The 16,689-nt window shown below is 38.7% G+C and overlaps 1 protein-coding gene and 1 pseudogene across 2 annotated transcripts in view; both read left to right on the forward strand.

The window, feature by feature from the left end:
- LOC101011071 (cytochrome P450 4F11) overlaps positions 1-3,762 on the forward strand; it is a 45,046-nt gene extending 41,284 nt beyond the window's left edge. For both annotated transcript variants that reach the window (XM_031659795.1, XM_031659794.1), the window contains 4 exons: positions 2,530-2,663; positions 2,758-2,822; positions 3,037-3,119; positions 3,526-3,762. In XM_031659795.1, the coding sequence (XP_031515655.1) occupies positions 2,530-2,663; positions 2,758-2,822; positions 3,037-3,119; positions 3,526-3,703 (460 nt within the window). In that variant the 3' untranslated portion in view covers positions 3,704-3,762. The remainder of the gene's footprint in view (positions 1-2,529; positions 2,664-2,757; positions 2,823-3,036; positions 3,120-3,525) is intronic.
- A 1,653-nt stretch (positions 3,763-5,415) lies between these two features.
- On the forward strand, positions 5,416-6,771 carry LOC101012465 (annotated as a pseudogene).
- Positions 6,772-16,689: the final 9,918 nt, after the last annotated feature.

The following is a 16,689-nucleotide window of genomic DNA, read 5'->3' on the forward strand; positions in this document are numbered from 1 at the left end:
ATAATGCCTTCTTTTCCTTTGGGTAGATACCTAGCAGTGAGAGTGTTGGATGGAATGGTAGATCTACATTTAGTTCTCTAAGGAATCTCCTTACTGCTTTCCACAGAGGTTGTACTAATTTACATTTGCACCAGCAATGTAAAAGTGTTCCCTTTTCACCACATCCACACCAACATCTATTGTTTTTTGACTTTTAAATTATGGTTATTCTTGCAGAAGTAGGGGGTATCTCATTGTGGTTATAATTTGTATTTCCCTGATGATTAGTGATGAGCATTTTAAAATATGTTTGTTCCCTGTACATTTTCTTTTGAGAAATGCCTATTCATGTCTTTGCCTACTTTTTGATGCGGTTATTTGGTTTTTTGCTTGCTGATTTGTTTGAGTTCCTTGTAGATTGTTAATACTAGTCCCTTGTCAGATGCATAATTTGCAAATATTTTCTTCCACTATGTGGGTTGTCTGTTTACTCTGCTGATTGTTTCTTTTGTTGTGCAGAAGCTTTTTAGTTTAATTAGGACTGATTTCTTTATTTTTATTTTTGTGGTATTTGCTTTTGAGGTCTTAGTCATGCATTCTTTGCCTAAGCCGACTTTCTCTTCTCTAATATTTTATTTTCAGATTGACTTAGCTGTTCATGATTTTTTCTTCCCAAAAAATTTAGAGTAAGTTCATCAAGTTCCTAAAAATTAGATTATCATTTGCACTGAATGTATTCTCTCGTTTGACTTGATATATCATATCAAGTAACTTCAGGTAACATCATAATATTGACACATGGTTTGTCATAGTAAAGTGGTTATTAATGTATTCAAATAATATTTAAGCTTTTAATAGATATTAAAATACTTGCCTAGATATCATATGCATGTTTTGCTAGATCAATCCTTACATATTTTGTTGCTATGGTGAAGTGTACCTTTTATTCAGATTGAGGGAAATGTATAAATTCATTTGAAATACAGAGACTTTATGTCTCTTGTTAAATTTTATTCAGATATTTTATATTATTATTAATAGCTTATCTTTTATCTTTTTCCAGCTGCTTGTTATTTCTACATGGGAAAACTAATAATCTGTACGTTTAAATTTAGTTCCCAATGAACATAGTACACGATAAATATGGTATTTTGTATCAAGAGAAAAAAATATAGATCATTAGGTAAAAGCTCTTAGGACAACTGGGAAGTTTCCTGGAAAAAAAATCAACTTGATCTGGTTGCCATGTCTTATAATAAGACAATGTTCAGATTACTCAAGTATATAGTTTTTTTAAAGGCTCTTAAAAGCTCTAGAAGAAACCATTGGAAAAGTATTTTATAGCTTCAGAGTAGAGATAACCCTATTTTGATACAAGTCCCAGGAGCTAGGCAAGAAAAGACTGACATACTGTTAAATGAGAAAAGATGTGGAATATGTGTATAGTATATGATGTACCCATATTTTTAAGATGCCAAAAATTAGCTCTAGAAAGATACATAAAAATAATAATAACTTAGGCAACCTGTGAGGAGAAAAAGCAGGTGACATTGGGCCATAGGGGTAGATGACGTTTTATAGTTTTCAAATTTTGAAACACTTAAGTGTACAATGTATTAAAATTTTAAACAGCCACAGAAAAAGAAGAAAGATTAAGCAAAGAATTCAGCTCTCTTACTGGATCTTAAATGTTTGTAAATGTTTTCCAGTGAAGTGTTCTGTTTTTCTAAGTATAAAATCACCATCTGCCAAAATGATACATTTACTGCCACATTTCAAATTGCAATCCTCTCTTTTTTTTTTTTTTCCTTGTCTAATTGCATTTGCTACTATCTCTAGTACAATGATGAATAAGACCAAAACACTGGATCTGGGTATTTTGTTTCTTATTCACTTGCATTTTGTGTTTGCTTTCTTGCCATAAAGGATATTTACTTTTATGCAAATATGTTAACTTTTTTTTTTTTTTTTTTTTGAGATGGAGTCTCGCTCTGTCGCCCAGGCTGGAGTGCAGTGGTATGATCTCAGCTCACTGTAAGCTCTGCCTCCTGGGTTCACACCATTCTCCTGCCTCAGTCTCCCAAGTAGCTGGGATTATAGGCGCCCGCCACCGCGCCCGGCTAATTTTTTGTATTTTTAGTAGAGGTGGGATTTCACCATGTTAGCCAGGATGGTCTCGATCTCCTGACCTCATGATCCACCCACCTCGGCCTCCCAAAGTGCTGGGATTACAGGCATGAGCCACCGCACCCGGCCCAAACTTTTTTTTATAGCTGGCTTCAGGGTGTTGTGTTTTCCTCAGAATAATCTTCAAGAAATCGGCACCATTTTTTTCCGGTACTTTTCTAATTCTCTGCTTTTCTAATTTTGCTCTGCTTTTTAAATTATCCAGTATTTCATTCGTGGGGAATTTATTTTGTGATAGGGATACAAAGGTCTCGCTTGGAAACAGAGAAGCTGGAGAATTGTGTCTTTGCTCAGGAACCAGAGAAGCTGGAGAATTGTGTCTTTGCTCACTTGATAACCATTGGGGCTGGGGTGTTTTCTTAGGGATGACTTGGCCCAGCTGCCCTTCCTGACCATGTGCATTAAGGAGAGCCTGCGGCTGCATCCCCCAGTTCCTGCGGTCTCCCGATGCTGCACCCAAGACATTGTGCTCCCAGACGGCCGGATCATCCCCAAAGGTGCTCGCAGCCTCATGGAGAGGAGCCTTCTGGGTAGGAAGAGAGGCCTTTAGGCAGGGGGGCCTTGTCCTGACTGCCCTCTTCTCTCACACAGGCATTATCTGCATCATCAGTATTTTTGGGATCCATCACAACCCAACTGTGTGGCCAGACCCTGAGGTACTGCCTCCCTCACCCCACCCTTTTAGGGATCCGTTCCAAGGTTCCTAGAGGAGGTGACAGGGTTTTGACCAGGCAAATCCAACGTGACTTCCACTCAATGGAGACACATCTGCCAAAATGTCTCTCCAAGGCTGGCGGTCTTGGAGAAAACTGGGAGACCCCACCCAGCGGGGAGACCCCAACCAGCAAGCCTTCTTGGTCTCACCTGCAGGTCTACGACCCCTTCCGCTTCTACCAAGAGAACATCAAGGAGAGGTCACCTCTGGCTTTTATTCCCTTCTCGGCAGGGCCCAGGTAAGGATGGCCTGAGTCTGAGGCAGAGATGGCCTGATGAGGCGGAGATGGGTGCAGGGGTCACAAAAGGGGGAAGTTACAGACGGTCCCAGTTCCAGCTCTCCTTCCCTCCCTTCCTCAGGAGTTAATGGGCAACAGTTCACAGAATGGGGTTGGGTAGGTCCTAGAGGGGTCTGCAGTGTGCTCAGAGTCCCCTCCTTTATCTGCTGATCCGAAGTGGAGGTAGGAACCTGGGCCAGGTTTGGGGGATATGCAAGCACACATGGGAATCCTGTGGACACTTAGCCCCTCTTTCTGCCCCTCAAGCCTATCTGGGTGCGATTCGGGGTCCAGGCCAGGTTTTAAGCATGATGGGCCCGGGATGGGGGTCATGGGCACAGTCAGATTCCCTCACTTTCGCCCCCAGAAACTGCATTGGGCAGGCGTTCGCCATGGCTGAGATGAAGGTGGTCCTGGCACTCACGCTGCTGCGCTTCCGCATCCTGCCGACCCACCCTGAGCCCAGCAGGAAGCCGGAGCTGATATTGCGTGCAGAGGGTGGACTTTGGTTGCGGGTGGAGCCCCTGGGTGTGAACTCACAGTGACCGTCCTACCCACCCACCCACCTTTGTAGATTCCCAGGAATAAAACTATGCTGACACCTCTGCTTTAGCCTCATTGACAACCAGCAAGGGGCTCTTGGGGACTGGCGGGATCTAAGAAAGAGGAGTGAGTGGGTGGAGGCAGGGTGATGTCTCTGAATTCAAAACCCTGACTGCCTCTCTGACTGAGCACAGGGCACCTAGGCCCTTAGTGGGTTTTCCCAGAGCCCAAGTAAAAACTTTATCCTGTGGGCAGTAGGGAGCCCTGGGAGGTGTTTGAACAGGAGAGGGAAGAGGATTAAGAATGAATTTAAGGAGCAAGACTGAGACTCTGATTCAGCGAGAAGCAACCATAGAAGCAGATCACTTCATCTGTCCTGGGAATGTCCCCTCAAGACTGGAGTCCCCAGCTCAGAACAAAGGGAAAGGGGTGCAGCTTCCACCCTGACAGGCTCTCAGAACTTTTTAGTTCCTTTTCCCACCAACATCCCACCTCTGTTTCTCCCTCTCCCAGTTGGTTCCCTCTGTGACTCTCTTCCCAAACCTTCAGAGGCATAGGATCTGGAGCCAGGCTGCTTGGGCTCAAGTCCTGGCTCTGCTGTGTGACTTGAGCAAGTTAATTCCTCTCTGTGCCTCGGTTCCCTCAACCGTGTAATGGAGACAACAGCATTGCCTATATCAGGGTTTTCCTGAGCTCTCAATATAAGGGACTCAGAACTGTGCCTGGCACACAATGAATGCTAAATATATGGGGCCATTATTATTTCCGCTCTCAGAAAGTCTGGCTGTTAAAGAATGTTGTCTTTCAAGATCGTTATTTCTACCATGACTTTAAAGGCTGTATTTTGGAACTCAAAGGCAAAAATTCTAACATCTGTGCTCTTTGAACAATCTCTTCTCCCTAGAGGGCTGTGCATATAAGAGGTATATATATATGTTTTTCCTGAGGGTGGTGAAGGCACCTGACTGTTTGAGGTGGTAGGAGAATGAGAGAAACCTCAGCCAGTGTCTCAAAATAAAATCCTGCTACAAATATTGATCTCTTTTCATAGCATGAGGGATGTGGCATCACTAACTCCTGTTGACTTCTCTAATCTCTTCTCTAGCTGACCTCCTTCCCTTGCTACAGTCAGTTACTCTGGCCTTGATTGTGATCTCTAAATACATTATATTTTTATGTGGGGCCATCGTATTGCCTTTACACCTTTATCAAAGATAAGTTGCCTATATTTATGTGGATCTATTTTTGGGGCTTTTAATATTCTGTTCCATTGACCTATTTGTCTTTTCTTTGACCAATACCACAACACTTGGGTTAGTGTAGCTTCATAGTAAATCTTGAAGTTGGATATTGCCAGTCCTCGAACTATGTTCTACTCCTTCAATATTGTGTTGGTTATTCTGAGTCTCTTGTCTCTCCATATAAATTTTAGAATTAGATTGCTGATATCCATAAAAAAAAAAAAAAACTTCCTGGAGGGCCCCAGAGAGCGCGGAGCGCCGCTCCTGACGCTCCTCGGCTCGATTCTGTCTACTGGGCAGCGCCGGGGCCGGCGGCTGCGGCCGCAGAGGGGCGGGGACCGGGAGCCGCGCTCCACCGAGAGTTGGGCAGAGGAGCGCCCGCGCCCCCGAGCGTCATGGGCCCCGTCCCCGGGCCTTAGCGGGCACCAGCCGCGGGAACCCCCGGGCCTCCTCGCGCCCGAGCCTGAGTGATCCCCGGTTCTCTGGCGCCCCCTCCCTTGCCCTATTCTTTTTCCTGCTCTCGCTGCCCCCTACCGCTTCTGTTCTCCCTTATGGCAGCAGAGCCACCATCCCCCATCCGGGTCGAGGCGCTGAGCACCCCAGAAATGCGGACCCCACCGGCGATCGAGGCCACCCATGAGGGTACCCCGCAGCTGGCGGGCGGCAGACTCCGCTTCCTCAAGGGCTGCGTGCCCCTCTCGCATCAGGCGGCCGGGCACATGTACGGGAAGGGCAAAGTGGGTATACTGCAACATCCAGATGGCACAGTTTTGAAACAGTTACCACCACCTCCAAGAGGCCAAGAGAGCTGGAATTCTATGATATTGTTTGTTCCGCTAACTGTACCGATGGTGTTCTTCTAGAGCTACGAAAATCTTTGCCAAACTATTATGGCATCTGGCCACCTCCCACTGCACCAAACGATTTATACCTACAAATGGAAGACGTGACCCGTAAATTTAATAAGCCCTGTACAATGGATGTAAAGATAGGGCCAAAAAGCTATGATCCTTTTGCTTTATCTAAGAAGATTCAGCAACAGGTCAGTAAGTACCTATTAATGGAAGAGATTGGGTTCTTGGTGCTTGGCATGAGGGTTTATCGTGTTCATTCTGATAGCTATGAGACACAAACCAACACTATGGAAGAAGCTTAACAAAAGAAACTATAAAGGATGGAGTCTCCGGATTTTTCCATAATGGGTACTGCTTAAGAAAAGATGCTGTTGCCGTCAGTATTCAGAAGATTGAGAAAACTCCGCAGTGGTTTGAAAACCAGAAGCAGCTTAACTTTTACACAAGTTCATTACTTTGTTTGTGAAGGTTCGTCTCAGGCAACCACCACAAAACTGAACGACAGAAATTTGGCAGAAAAGTTTTTGTCCAAAGGACAACTGTCAGACACAGAAGTACTAGAGTGCTACAGTAACTTTCATGTGTTCAGTTCCACAGCGAATGGAAAAATAGAGGCTTCAGTAGGCAAAAGCTTGTTCCAGATGTATGCTCGTCGCAGGAAAATGTATACGAAAAAGCATCACAGTCAGACTTTATTGAAAGTTGAAAATCTGGAGCAAGACAATGGGGGGGAAAGCAAGTCACAAGAACATTTAAATGGAAATGTACTTTTCTAACTGGAAAAGTTTTCTACCACCTTCCCACTGCTTGCCAAGAGATTGCTGAAGTGTGCATGATAGATTTTGCTCACTTATGTTCCCTAGCAACACAGTAGATGAGGGATATACTTATGGACTAAAGCATTTAATTTCTGTACTTCGAAGTATTTTATACAATTGAATCGTCTGTTGCAGTCTTTTTTTTTTTTTTTTTTAGACGGAGCCTCGCTCTGTCGCCCAGGCTGGAGTGCAGTGGCACAATCTGTGCTCACTGCAAGCTCCGCCTCCCGGGTTCACGCCATTCTCCTGCCTCAGCCTCCCGAGTAGCTGGGACTACAGGCGCCCGCCACCTCGCCCGGCTAGTTTTCTGTATTTTTTAGTAGAGACGGGGTTTCACCGTGTTAGCCAGGATGGTCTGGATCTCCTGACTTTGTGATTCGCCCGCCTCGGCCTCCCAAAGTGCTGGGATTACAGGCTTGAGCCACCGCGCCTGGCCTCTTGCTGTCTTTTTAAAGGGGTGGGCCAATCATAATAAAGAGGAGGGGTCAATATCTCCGTGCCTTTAATGCTATGTAAAAAAAAATTGTATTTTATTTATCTTTATACTTTTGGAAGAAAGGTTAACTTTTTAATAATCTTACTCAGGAAAACTATATGTTCATTAGAAAACTATGAAGAATTCAGAAACTTAGGAATGTTAAGGAGGGAATGTGGTTGTACATGGCTTAAACATCTTTTTTGGCTCAAGCAAAATGCAAACCATTATTCAGTCATTAAGAGTTTAGTTAGCTTTCTGTAGCCAGTTCATGAAATCTCTGTCCACCCAACCTTGACAATGAGCCATATCTAAAATATTACATTATTAGAACACCTACCAAAATCTCAAAAGCACGGGTTGATGTCCTTAGTATTGCTATGTATGAAGTTATTAAAACTGGAGAAAATTCTACTTCTGAAATAAGTACTGTTTAGATTCTATATTAAAAGTTCAGACCAGCATATCAAAGGGTGCTTCTTAGTGAAATGATTTAGAATTGTTGCATTCCAAAAGCAGGTTTTTCTCTTTAATTTTTACATCTCTCTCTCTCTCTCAAAATATTATACTTCATGAAAAAGACAATTGACATGGATGACAGCAACAGTCTTGAAATCAAGGGCTCACTAATTGTTCTTACCAGGGTTAGGAGAAAAGAGAGACTATTTTCAAGGAACAAAATATTTTGCTTTACAATCTTTCATTTATGAGAAAATTGGAATATAAATTCATTACATTGTGAAAAGTATCATAAGCCATATACCTTTTTATCTAAATGCAGCTTCAATGTGTTACAAACCTGCATGTTGTGCACATGTATCCTGGAACGTAAAGTATAATAATAAAAAAAGGAAATAATTGAAGTTTTATTTCTCCTCTAAATAATTTGAATTTTTTTCTTTAAAAATTTATGTATTTATATGTCCCCATTTAGTTAAGTGGTAGCGTAAATGTATGTTGTTAAAAGCAGTTTCTCAGAATTATAGCAAGCAATGAAAGACAATATCTAATTAAGTTGTTATAAAAAATACTACATGTGAATTAGTCCATCATATAGGGTTTGGTGCATATCTAAATTCATGCTTCTATTTCACTCTTCCTCAAAACACTTTTATATTATGTTGAACAGTGAAATCAGAATTTAGTTTCATGGGGACAGGGGAGTGCTATAGTTCCTGGAAAAATTAGATTTGTATTATCTTTATTTTACACCTACCACCTTAAAAAATCAACTTGTTATTTGTCATCGATAACATTTAAAACTTTGAGTCTTCAAATACATTTGATGTTAATGCTGTCATTACCTGCACTTTGATTCACTAATAACATTTCTAGGTAGTTACCAGTTTTGTCATTTTTCTGGAAAATATTTTGGGGTTGTAAATTGTTTCTTCTCTTTTTCTTCTAGAGTTGCAAATTGAATTTTTAAATCCAAGCACCTTTGTTGTGGTGTGGAGAAAAGTATCACAATTTTATGTTTATTTTACCTTCTCAACCTTCTCTGGGGGTACTTTGCAAATTACCCCCTCTGGGTACTAAACAGAAGTCCCAAATACATGCTGTGTGAACTCTGTCCTTAGTAAATCTATTAAACCTGAATAACTTAAAAGAACATGTGCATTTTGTAATAGTAAAATTTGATTTTAATTTTTATTTATAATTGGTATATTTATCATAGGGACTTCTAATTTTTCTTCACTTTTCAAATGGATATTGGCTATAGTTTTATGTTTTCATGGGAATGAATTTCAAATCATAATTAATAATCAGAATATTTTTAGTTTTACTTTTTTCTTTTACAATATGGACTTCTGTTGTTATTTGGATAGTGGTTCAATAAATCTTAAGCTCAGATAATTAAACACTATTTTGAATCTTAACAAGATACTGAGGATTTTTTTGTATGGGATGATATTGGCCTGTGTACAATGAATTTAATAAACTTAAGTATTATTATATATTTTGAACATTTTAGATCAATAAAATCTGAATTAACTGTTCAAGGCTTTTTTATCTGTATTTGGAAATATAATTTTGTAAAATCAATGTCTTACCTTTTTGATACAATAGATCATGATTTGTTTTTAACAAAGCAAGAAGCCCTTTTATCTGTTGTTTTTCATGGAAGGGATTAGCATTTAATTCTGTTTGTTTACATTTGTTATCATTGTTATCCAATGCTCATTTTATGTTGCTTTATAAGTAAGCTTAGGTATAACAGAATAAACATCTGTTTATCTAATCTACATGTGACTACTTTAGTCTCTCTCAGTCACTTAATATTATGATGAAATTTACCACTGTGGGGATGAATGATCACTATCCACCAAGCATATTTGAACATGTAAATGCTTAAGAAATAAGCATAATATGGATATAGTTTGGGTTAATAGGATTCTCATAGTTTCTTCCCCCTGTGAAACATAAGTAATGATTTTAGTGTATTTCTTAAGGAATACACTCACTTAAAAAGGACTTTAAGAAATCGTGGATATGAATAATATCTTTCTCTAATAAAAATTTAAATTGTAAAAAAAAGCCCAAAAACTTTCTGATATTTTCATTGTGATTTCATTGAATCTATACATTTAGTTGGGAAGAACTGACATCCTGACAATATTGAGTTTTTTGTCTTACAAGAAATGCTCAAGGGAGTCCTGCATCTGGAAGTGAAAAGAGGATGATTATCATCATGACAACATGCAAAAGTATAAAATCCACTGGCAAAGCAGATACACTTAAGAGAAAAGAATCAAACCTTATTACTATGGAAAACTACCAAAACCACAATCATAAACAATAAGAAAGGAAGAGAGGAATAGAAGATATACAAAACAACTAGCAAACAATTAATAAAACGATAGAAGAAGGTTCTTACCTATAATAACTTTGAATGTAAATAGATTAAATCCCCCACTTAAAATATATAGACTGGCTGAATGGATTTTTTAAATGAACCAACTATGTGCTTCCTACAAGAAACTCACTTTATCTATCAAGAAACATATAGACTGAAAGTGAAGTGATGGAAAAAGACATTCTACCTAAGTGGAGACCGAAAGCAAATAGGAGTAGCTATGTTTATATCAGATAAAAATAAAACAGACAAGGGATAAATGCAGCAAGAACATATAACAATAGTAAATATATATGCATCCAGCACTGGAGCACCTAGATAGACAAAACAATTATTATTAGATCTAAAAGGAGAGATAAACTCCCGTACAATAATAGTTGTGGACTTCAGTAACCCACTCTCAACACTGGACAGGTCATCTAGACAGAAAGTCAACAAAGATACATTGTATTTAAATTTCACTTTAGACCAAAGAGACTTAACAGACATTGACAGAATAGTTCGTGCAACAGCTGAGGAATACACATTTTTTTCTATTAGCACACGGAAAAATCTGGAGAGACCACACATTGGGCTACAAAGCAAGTCTCAATAAATTTAAAAGTACTGATATCACATCAAGTATACTTTCTGATGGCGAGGAAATAAAGCTAGAAATCAATAATGGAAATAACTTTCAAAACTGTACAAATATATGAAAATTAACAACATGCTCTTGAACAACTAATGAGTTAATAAAAAATTAGGAAGAACATTTAAAACTTATTGAAATCAAATGACAGTATAAACCCAGTATATCAAAAGCTATGGGATACAGCAAAAGCAGTATTAAGAAGGAAGTTTATAGCATCAAAGAGTAGAAATATTTCAAATAATCAAACGATGCACCTCAAGGCACTAGAAAAGAAAAAGCAAAAGCAAACCAAACTCAAAATTAGTAGAAACAATGAACTAATGAAGATTAGAGCAAAAATAAACGAACACTTTGATCAAATAAAAGCCCAGGACCTGATGGCTTCAATACTGAATTCTATCAAACATTAAAAAAAAAAAAAAAACTTAATACCCATTCTTCTCAAACTATTCCAAAAATCAAAGAAGAGGGAATTCTTCTTAACTCATTCTATGAAGCCAGCATTACCCTTATACCAAAACCAGAATGGGACACAAGAAGAAATGAAAGCAACAGAACAATATATCTCATGAATACAAGTGCAAAAATTCTCAATAACATACTAGCAAATCAAATCCAGCAGCACACTATAAAGATACTTTACTATGATCAAGTGACATTTATCCCAGGAATGCAAATTTATCCCAGCATGTTTTGACATATTCAAATTAAAAAATGACATCACATCATATTCATTAAAGAGCAACAGAGTGAATAGCAAAAGCCATATAATCGTCTCAGTAAATGCAGGAAAAGCATTTGATAAAATTCAACATTTCTTCACGATAAAAAACTTTAAAAAGTAGGTATAGAACAATTATACATAACAAAATAAAGGATAGGCACGACAAATCCACAGCCACCATCATACAAAATGGGGAAACACGGAAAGCTTTTCCTCTAAGAACTGGAACAAGACAAATATGCCCACCTTCACCACTTTTATTCTACATAGTGCTGGAAGTCTTGGCCAGAGAAATCGGGCAAGAGAAAGAAATAAAGGACAAGGACGTCAAATTTCCCCTGTTTGAAGATGACATAATACGTGCATGGAAAACCCTAAAAACTCCACCAAAACTCTCTTAGAACTGGTAAACAAATTCAATAAAGCAGCAGGATTCAAAATCAACATACAAAAATCACTGGTGTTTCCATACACAAAAGATGAGCTAGCAGAAAAAGAAAGAAAGTAATGCCATTTATAATAGGTGCATATATATATAATATATTAATATATAATATATTATAAATATTATATATTTATAATATTAAATATATATTAAATATTAATATATAATATATTCTACATAATGTATAATATATAATTATATATTATATATACAATAGGTGTATATATAATATATAATATATAACATATATAATATATAATATAATATATAATATACAATACAATACAATATATAATATATAATATAAATGATATTATATATTATATATAAATTATAATAATATATATTATATATATTATAAATTATATATATAATATATATAATATTTAGGAATAAATTTAACCAAGTAGTTGAAAGATCTCTGCAAGAAATACTATAAAACAGTGATGAAAGAAATGGAAAAGGTCACTCAAAAATGGAACATCATCCCATGTTCATGGATTGGAAGGAATAATATTGCGAAAATGAGCCTACTACTAAAAACAATACAGAGATAGAATGCAATTCCTATGAAAATATCAGTGAGATTCTTCACAAAAATACAAAAAATTCTAAAATTCATGTGGTATCACAGAAGACCCCAAATAGCCAAAGCTGTCCTGAGAAAAAAGAACTTAGATGGAAATATTACACTGCCAACTTCAAATTATACTACAATGCTACAGCCAAAACCATATAGTACTGGTATAAAAAGAGTTGCATAGACCAATGGAACAGAACAGAGAACCCAGAAATAAATTCATGAATTTAGAGCCAACTAATTTTTGACAAAGGTGCAAAGACCATTCAGTTAGAAAAAAACAGTCTCTTCAATAAATGGTGTTGAAAAAAACTGGGTCTTTATATTTAGAAGAATGAAACTAGACCCCTTTCTCTCACCCTATTCAAAAATAAAATCAAGATAGATGTATTAGTTAGGGTTCTCTAGAGGGACAGAGCTAATAGGATAGATGTAGGAACCCCACTCCTGGTACCAAAATCTGTATTAGTCAGGGTTCTCTAGAGGGACCAAACTAATAGGATAGATGTATGGATCCCACTCCTGGTGCCAAAATCTGTATTAGTCAGTTCTCTTTAGAGGGACAGAACTAGTAGGATAGATGTATCTATAAAGGAGGGTTTATTAAGGAATGTGGACTCACACGATCTCGAGGTGAGGTCCCACAGTAGGCCATCTGCAAGCTGAGGAGCAAGGAAACCAGTCTGAGTCCCAAAGCCGAAGAACTTGGATTTTGATGTTCAAGGGCAAAAAGCATCCAGTGAGGGAGAAAGATGTAGGCTGGGAAGCTAAGTCAGTCTAGTCTCTTCATGTTTTTCTGCCTGCCTTTATTCTGGCTGTGCTGGCAGCTGATTAGATGGTGCCCACCCAGATTGAGAGTGGGTCTGCCTTTCCCAGTCCACTGTCTCAAATGTTAATCTCCTTTGACAACACCCTCACAGACACACCCAGGAACGATACCTTGCATCCTTCAATCCAAGCAAGTTGACACTCAAAATTAACCATCACAGTAGATTAAAGACTTAAGTGTAAGACATGACACTTCGAACCAGTAGAAGAAAATATTTGGGAGACACTTCAGGACATTGGTCTGGGCAAGGATTTTTTAGGTAAGACCTCAAAAGCACAGGCAACAAAAGCAAATAGACAAATGGGGTCACATGAAACCAAAAAGCTTGTGCACAGCAAAGAAACAAATCAATAAAGTGAAGAGATAACCTACAGAATGAGAAAAAAATTTTACAAATTATCCATCTGACAAGGGATTAGTAATTAGAATACACAGGGAACTTAAGCCAATAGCAAAAAAAAAAAAAAAAACATTACCTCGAAATAATCCTTTTAAAAAATAGGCAAACTATCTGAATACACATTTCTTAAAAGAGGTGATACAAATGGCAAACACATACATTAAAAAATGGTCAACATCACTAATCATCTGGGAAATGCAAGTCAAGACCATGATAAGACGTCATCTCACCCCTGTTAATATGTGTAATTATTTTTATACTTTGCTGGATTTGATTTGATATTTTCTTGAGAATTTTGCATCTAGGTTTGTGAGCAATATTAATCTGCAAAATTTTTTTATTTCTTCTTTTTTTTCCTTCTTTCTCTTTTATTTGATTTCTTGTAATGTCTCTGTATTTGGCATTAGGGTAATGCTGGCCTCATAAAATGAGTTATGGAATATTCCCCCTGCTTCTGTCTTTCAAAAGACATAGAAGAAAATTGGTATAATTTCTTCCTTAAATGTTTGGTAGGATTCATCAGTGAGCCAATTGGCGTATTGGCTTTCTGTTTTAGAAGGTTATTAATTATTGTTTCAATTGCTTTAATAGATATAGGCCTATTCAGATTATCTATTAGCACTTACCTTTTATTCTTTTATTTCCCCTTCTCGTATCTTTTGGATAGATGGAAGGTGAATGATGGTATATAAATGTGATTCAAAATTATGTGGCTGATAAAAATTATAACATTGATAGAGAAACATAGGGCCTATATGCGTTATTTAAATACCTATATAATAAGCATAAAACATGTTTATGATGTAAGTACAAGGATTGAAGGACAATGTGAAAAGTGTGTAGTTACATGAATCTTACAAGTTCTTTAAAGTGACTGTTTAAGGTTAGTCAAGCAGAGTGACATACAGGAAAGAAGACTAGTAGTAAATCAGTGGCAATATCCTTCTGTATTCGGCCACTCTTGTGTTGCTATAAAGAAATACCTGGCTGGGTATGGTGGCTCATGCCTGTAATCCCAGCATTTTGGGAGGCCAAGGTGGGAGAATCGCTTGAGGCCTAGAGTTTAAGATCCCCCCGCCAAAAAAAAGAAATACTTGAGACTGGGTAATTTATAAAAAAAATAGGTTGAACCAGATCATGATTCTGTAGGCTGTACAGGAAGCATAGTGGCATCTGGTTCTGCGGAGGCCTCAGGGAGATTTTACTCATGTTAGAAGGCAAAGTAGGAGCAGGCACATCACTTGGCAAAAGCAGGAGCAAGAGAGAGCGGGGCAGGTGCTACACAGTTTTAAATAACCAGATCTTGCAAGAAATCGCTAACAGGAAGACTGCACCAAACCATGAGGGATCTGCCCCCATGATCCAAACACCTCCCACTGGGCACCACATCCAGCATTGGGGATTACAATTCAACATGAGATTTGGGTAGGGACACAGACCCAAACCATATCAACCCCTAATGCCAGCAGAACCACTGACTAGCTTCGGGATCTCAAGAAAGGATTTTAAAGCTCGAATAGTCCCAGCACTGTAATAATTACAAGATAAAGGGTAACTACAATGTAACATCTACACAATAATTGTGATTCTCTTCTCTGTTCTTGTTCAATCCAATGTTAAGTACAAAAATTTAAGTGAAGGTAAATAAAAGCAGTGGGGAATGACCTTGTCGTGTGGTATTAAGGAGAAGATTCTCAAGCACAACTGCCTAAGTTGAAATTACCACAGCTACATCTAGAAGGAAGATGTGAGTTTTTCTTATTTAAAGTTAACTAGAAACCTAGCATGAGGCAGATGGCTGGGAGCAGTCCAGGGAGTGTCCAGGATCTTACACAGAAAATCGTGTTCGGAGAGGAAGCTTGTTGCTCATTCCCTTTTGTGCCCAGCTGCCTGGGTTCCCTTCTCCACCATTTTATTTGATAATAAGCTATCTAGAGAACTTGCTCCCTGTGCTGAGCCAAGAAGGGAAACGTGTGAGCTTTGAAAGGTGGAGTTTCTTTCGAGGAATGAAGAATATCTGTGCAAAGTTGGGGCAGTTCAGAGCAGAGTGAACTGCAAACTGTTCTGCAGGTATGGGGCTGGAAGGCTTCACACAACCTCGTAGTCCCAGGACCCAGACTTTTACTCAGACCATGGGAGCAGGTGAGACAAGAGTCGGGCAAGTCAGACCTTTAATCCACCCTGATAGGCTGGAGTGTGGGCTTATGGCTTTTCTCCTTTGACCCAATTATTAGCCTCCACTCCCAATGTATCTCTGTGCAGAAGGCTCAGGTAGGTGTGTCAGACATTGCAAATCCCCAACATAAATTAAAGTTTAACCCAGAATACAGAGATCAGGCAGGAGGAGGAGAGGAAAGGTAGAGATATTAAGCTCTTCTCCCTTATCAGAAAGAAACCTAGCAAAAGAAATTTCATGCTTAATGGGCCAAAGAGTACATCAGAAAACTCCAGGGGTGATGGAATGCCCCTGGTGGTGGTGGTGGTGATGGGGAATTCTTTGCCCTGTGACCTTCCTTGGATTAATTTCTCCCCAGGACAATGGGAAATATCATTTAATCCTTGGAGGTTTTTATTTTTTATTTTGTTTTTATTTTTAGTTTGCTTGAGAGTGACTCTGATCCTGTTTCTGATGGTTCCTCAGCATTGTACTGAGTGAGTCACTGGCCGTGTAGCATCTGGAGTGATTGGAGTGACCCAGGATCTCCAGTTCCCATGTCACAAATGAGGATCCCTCATATCTGGCACAGCGATGCAACATTGTTTCTGGGTGTGTCTATCTAATCTACTCATCCCATCTATCTAATTTCTCTATCTCTCTCTCTATATATCTGCTTACCCATCCATCCATCAATCCATCTTAGCTGTAGGTTCATCCATTCATCTATTTATCCTATTATCTATGTATCTATCTTCTATTAATAGCCATCTATCCATCTGTCTAATATATCCATTATCTATATCTACTTTGTCTATCTACCTAAACTATCCATCCTATCTACTCTATTATCTATCTACCCATCCACCCGGACCTTGAGTTGATTCCTCTGCACTCAGCTGGCCTGAGGCCAGGTGTTGGTTGGCTGCCCAGGCTCGGGAGATGCACCCAGGCTGCAGGGATTGGTTGGCCCAGC

Source organism: Papio anubis, chromosome 20, assembly GCF_008728515.1.
Source record: "Papio anubis isolate 15944 chromosome 20, Panubis1.0, whole genome shotgun sequence".
Lineage (NCBI taxonomy): Eukaryota > Metazoa > Chordata > Mammalia > Primates > Cercopithecidae > Papio > Papio anubis.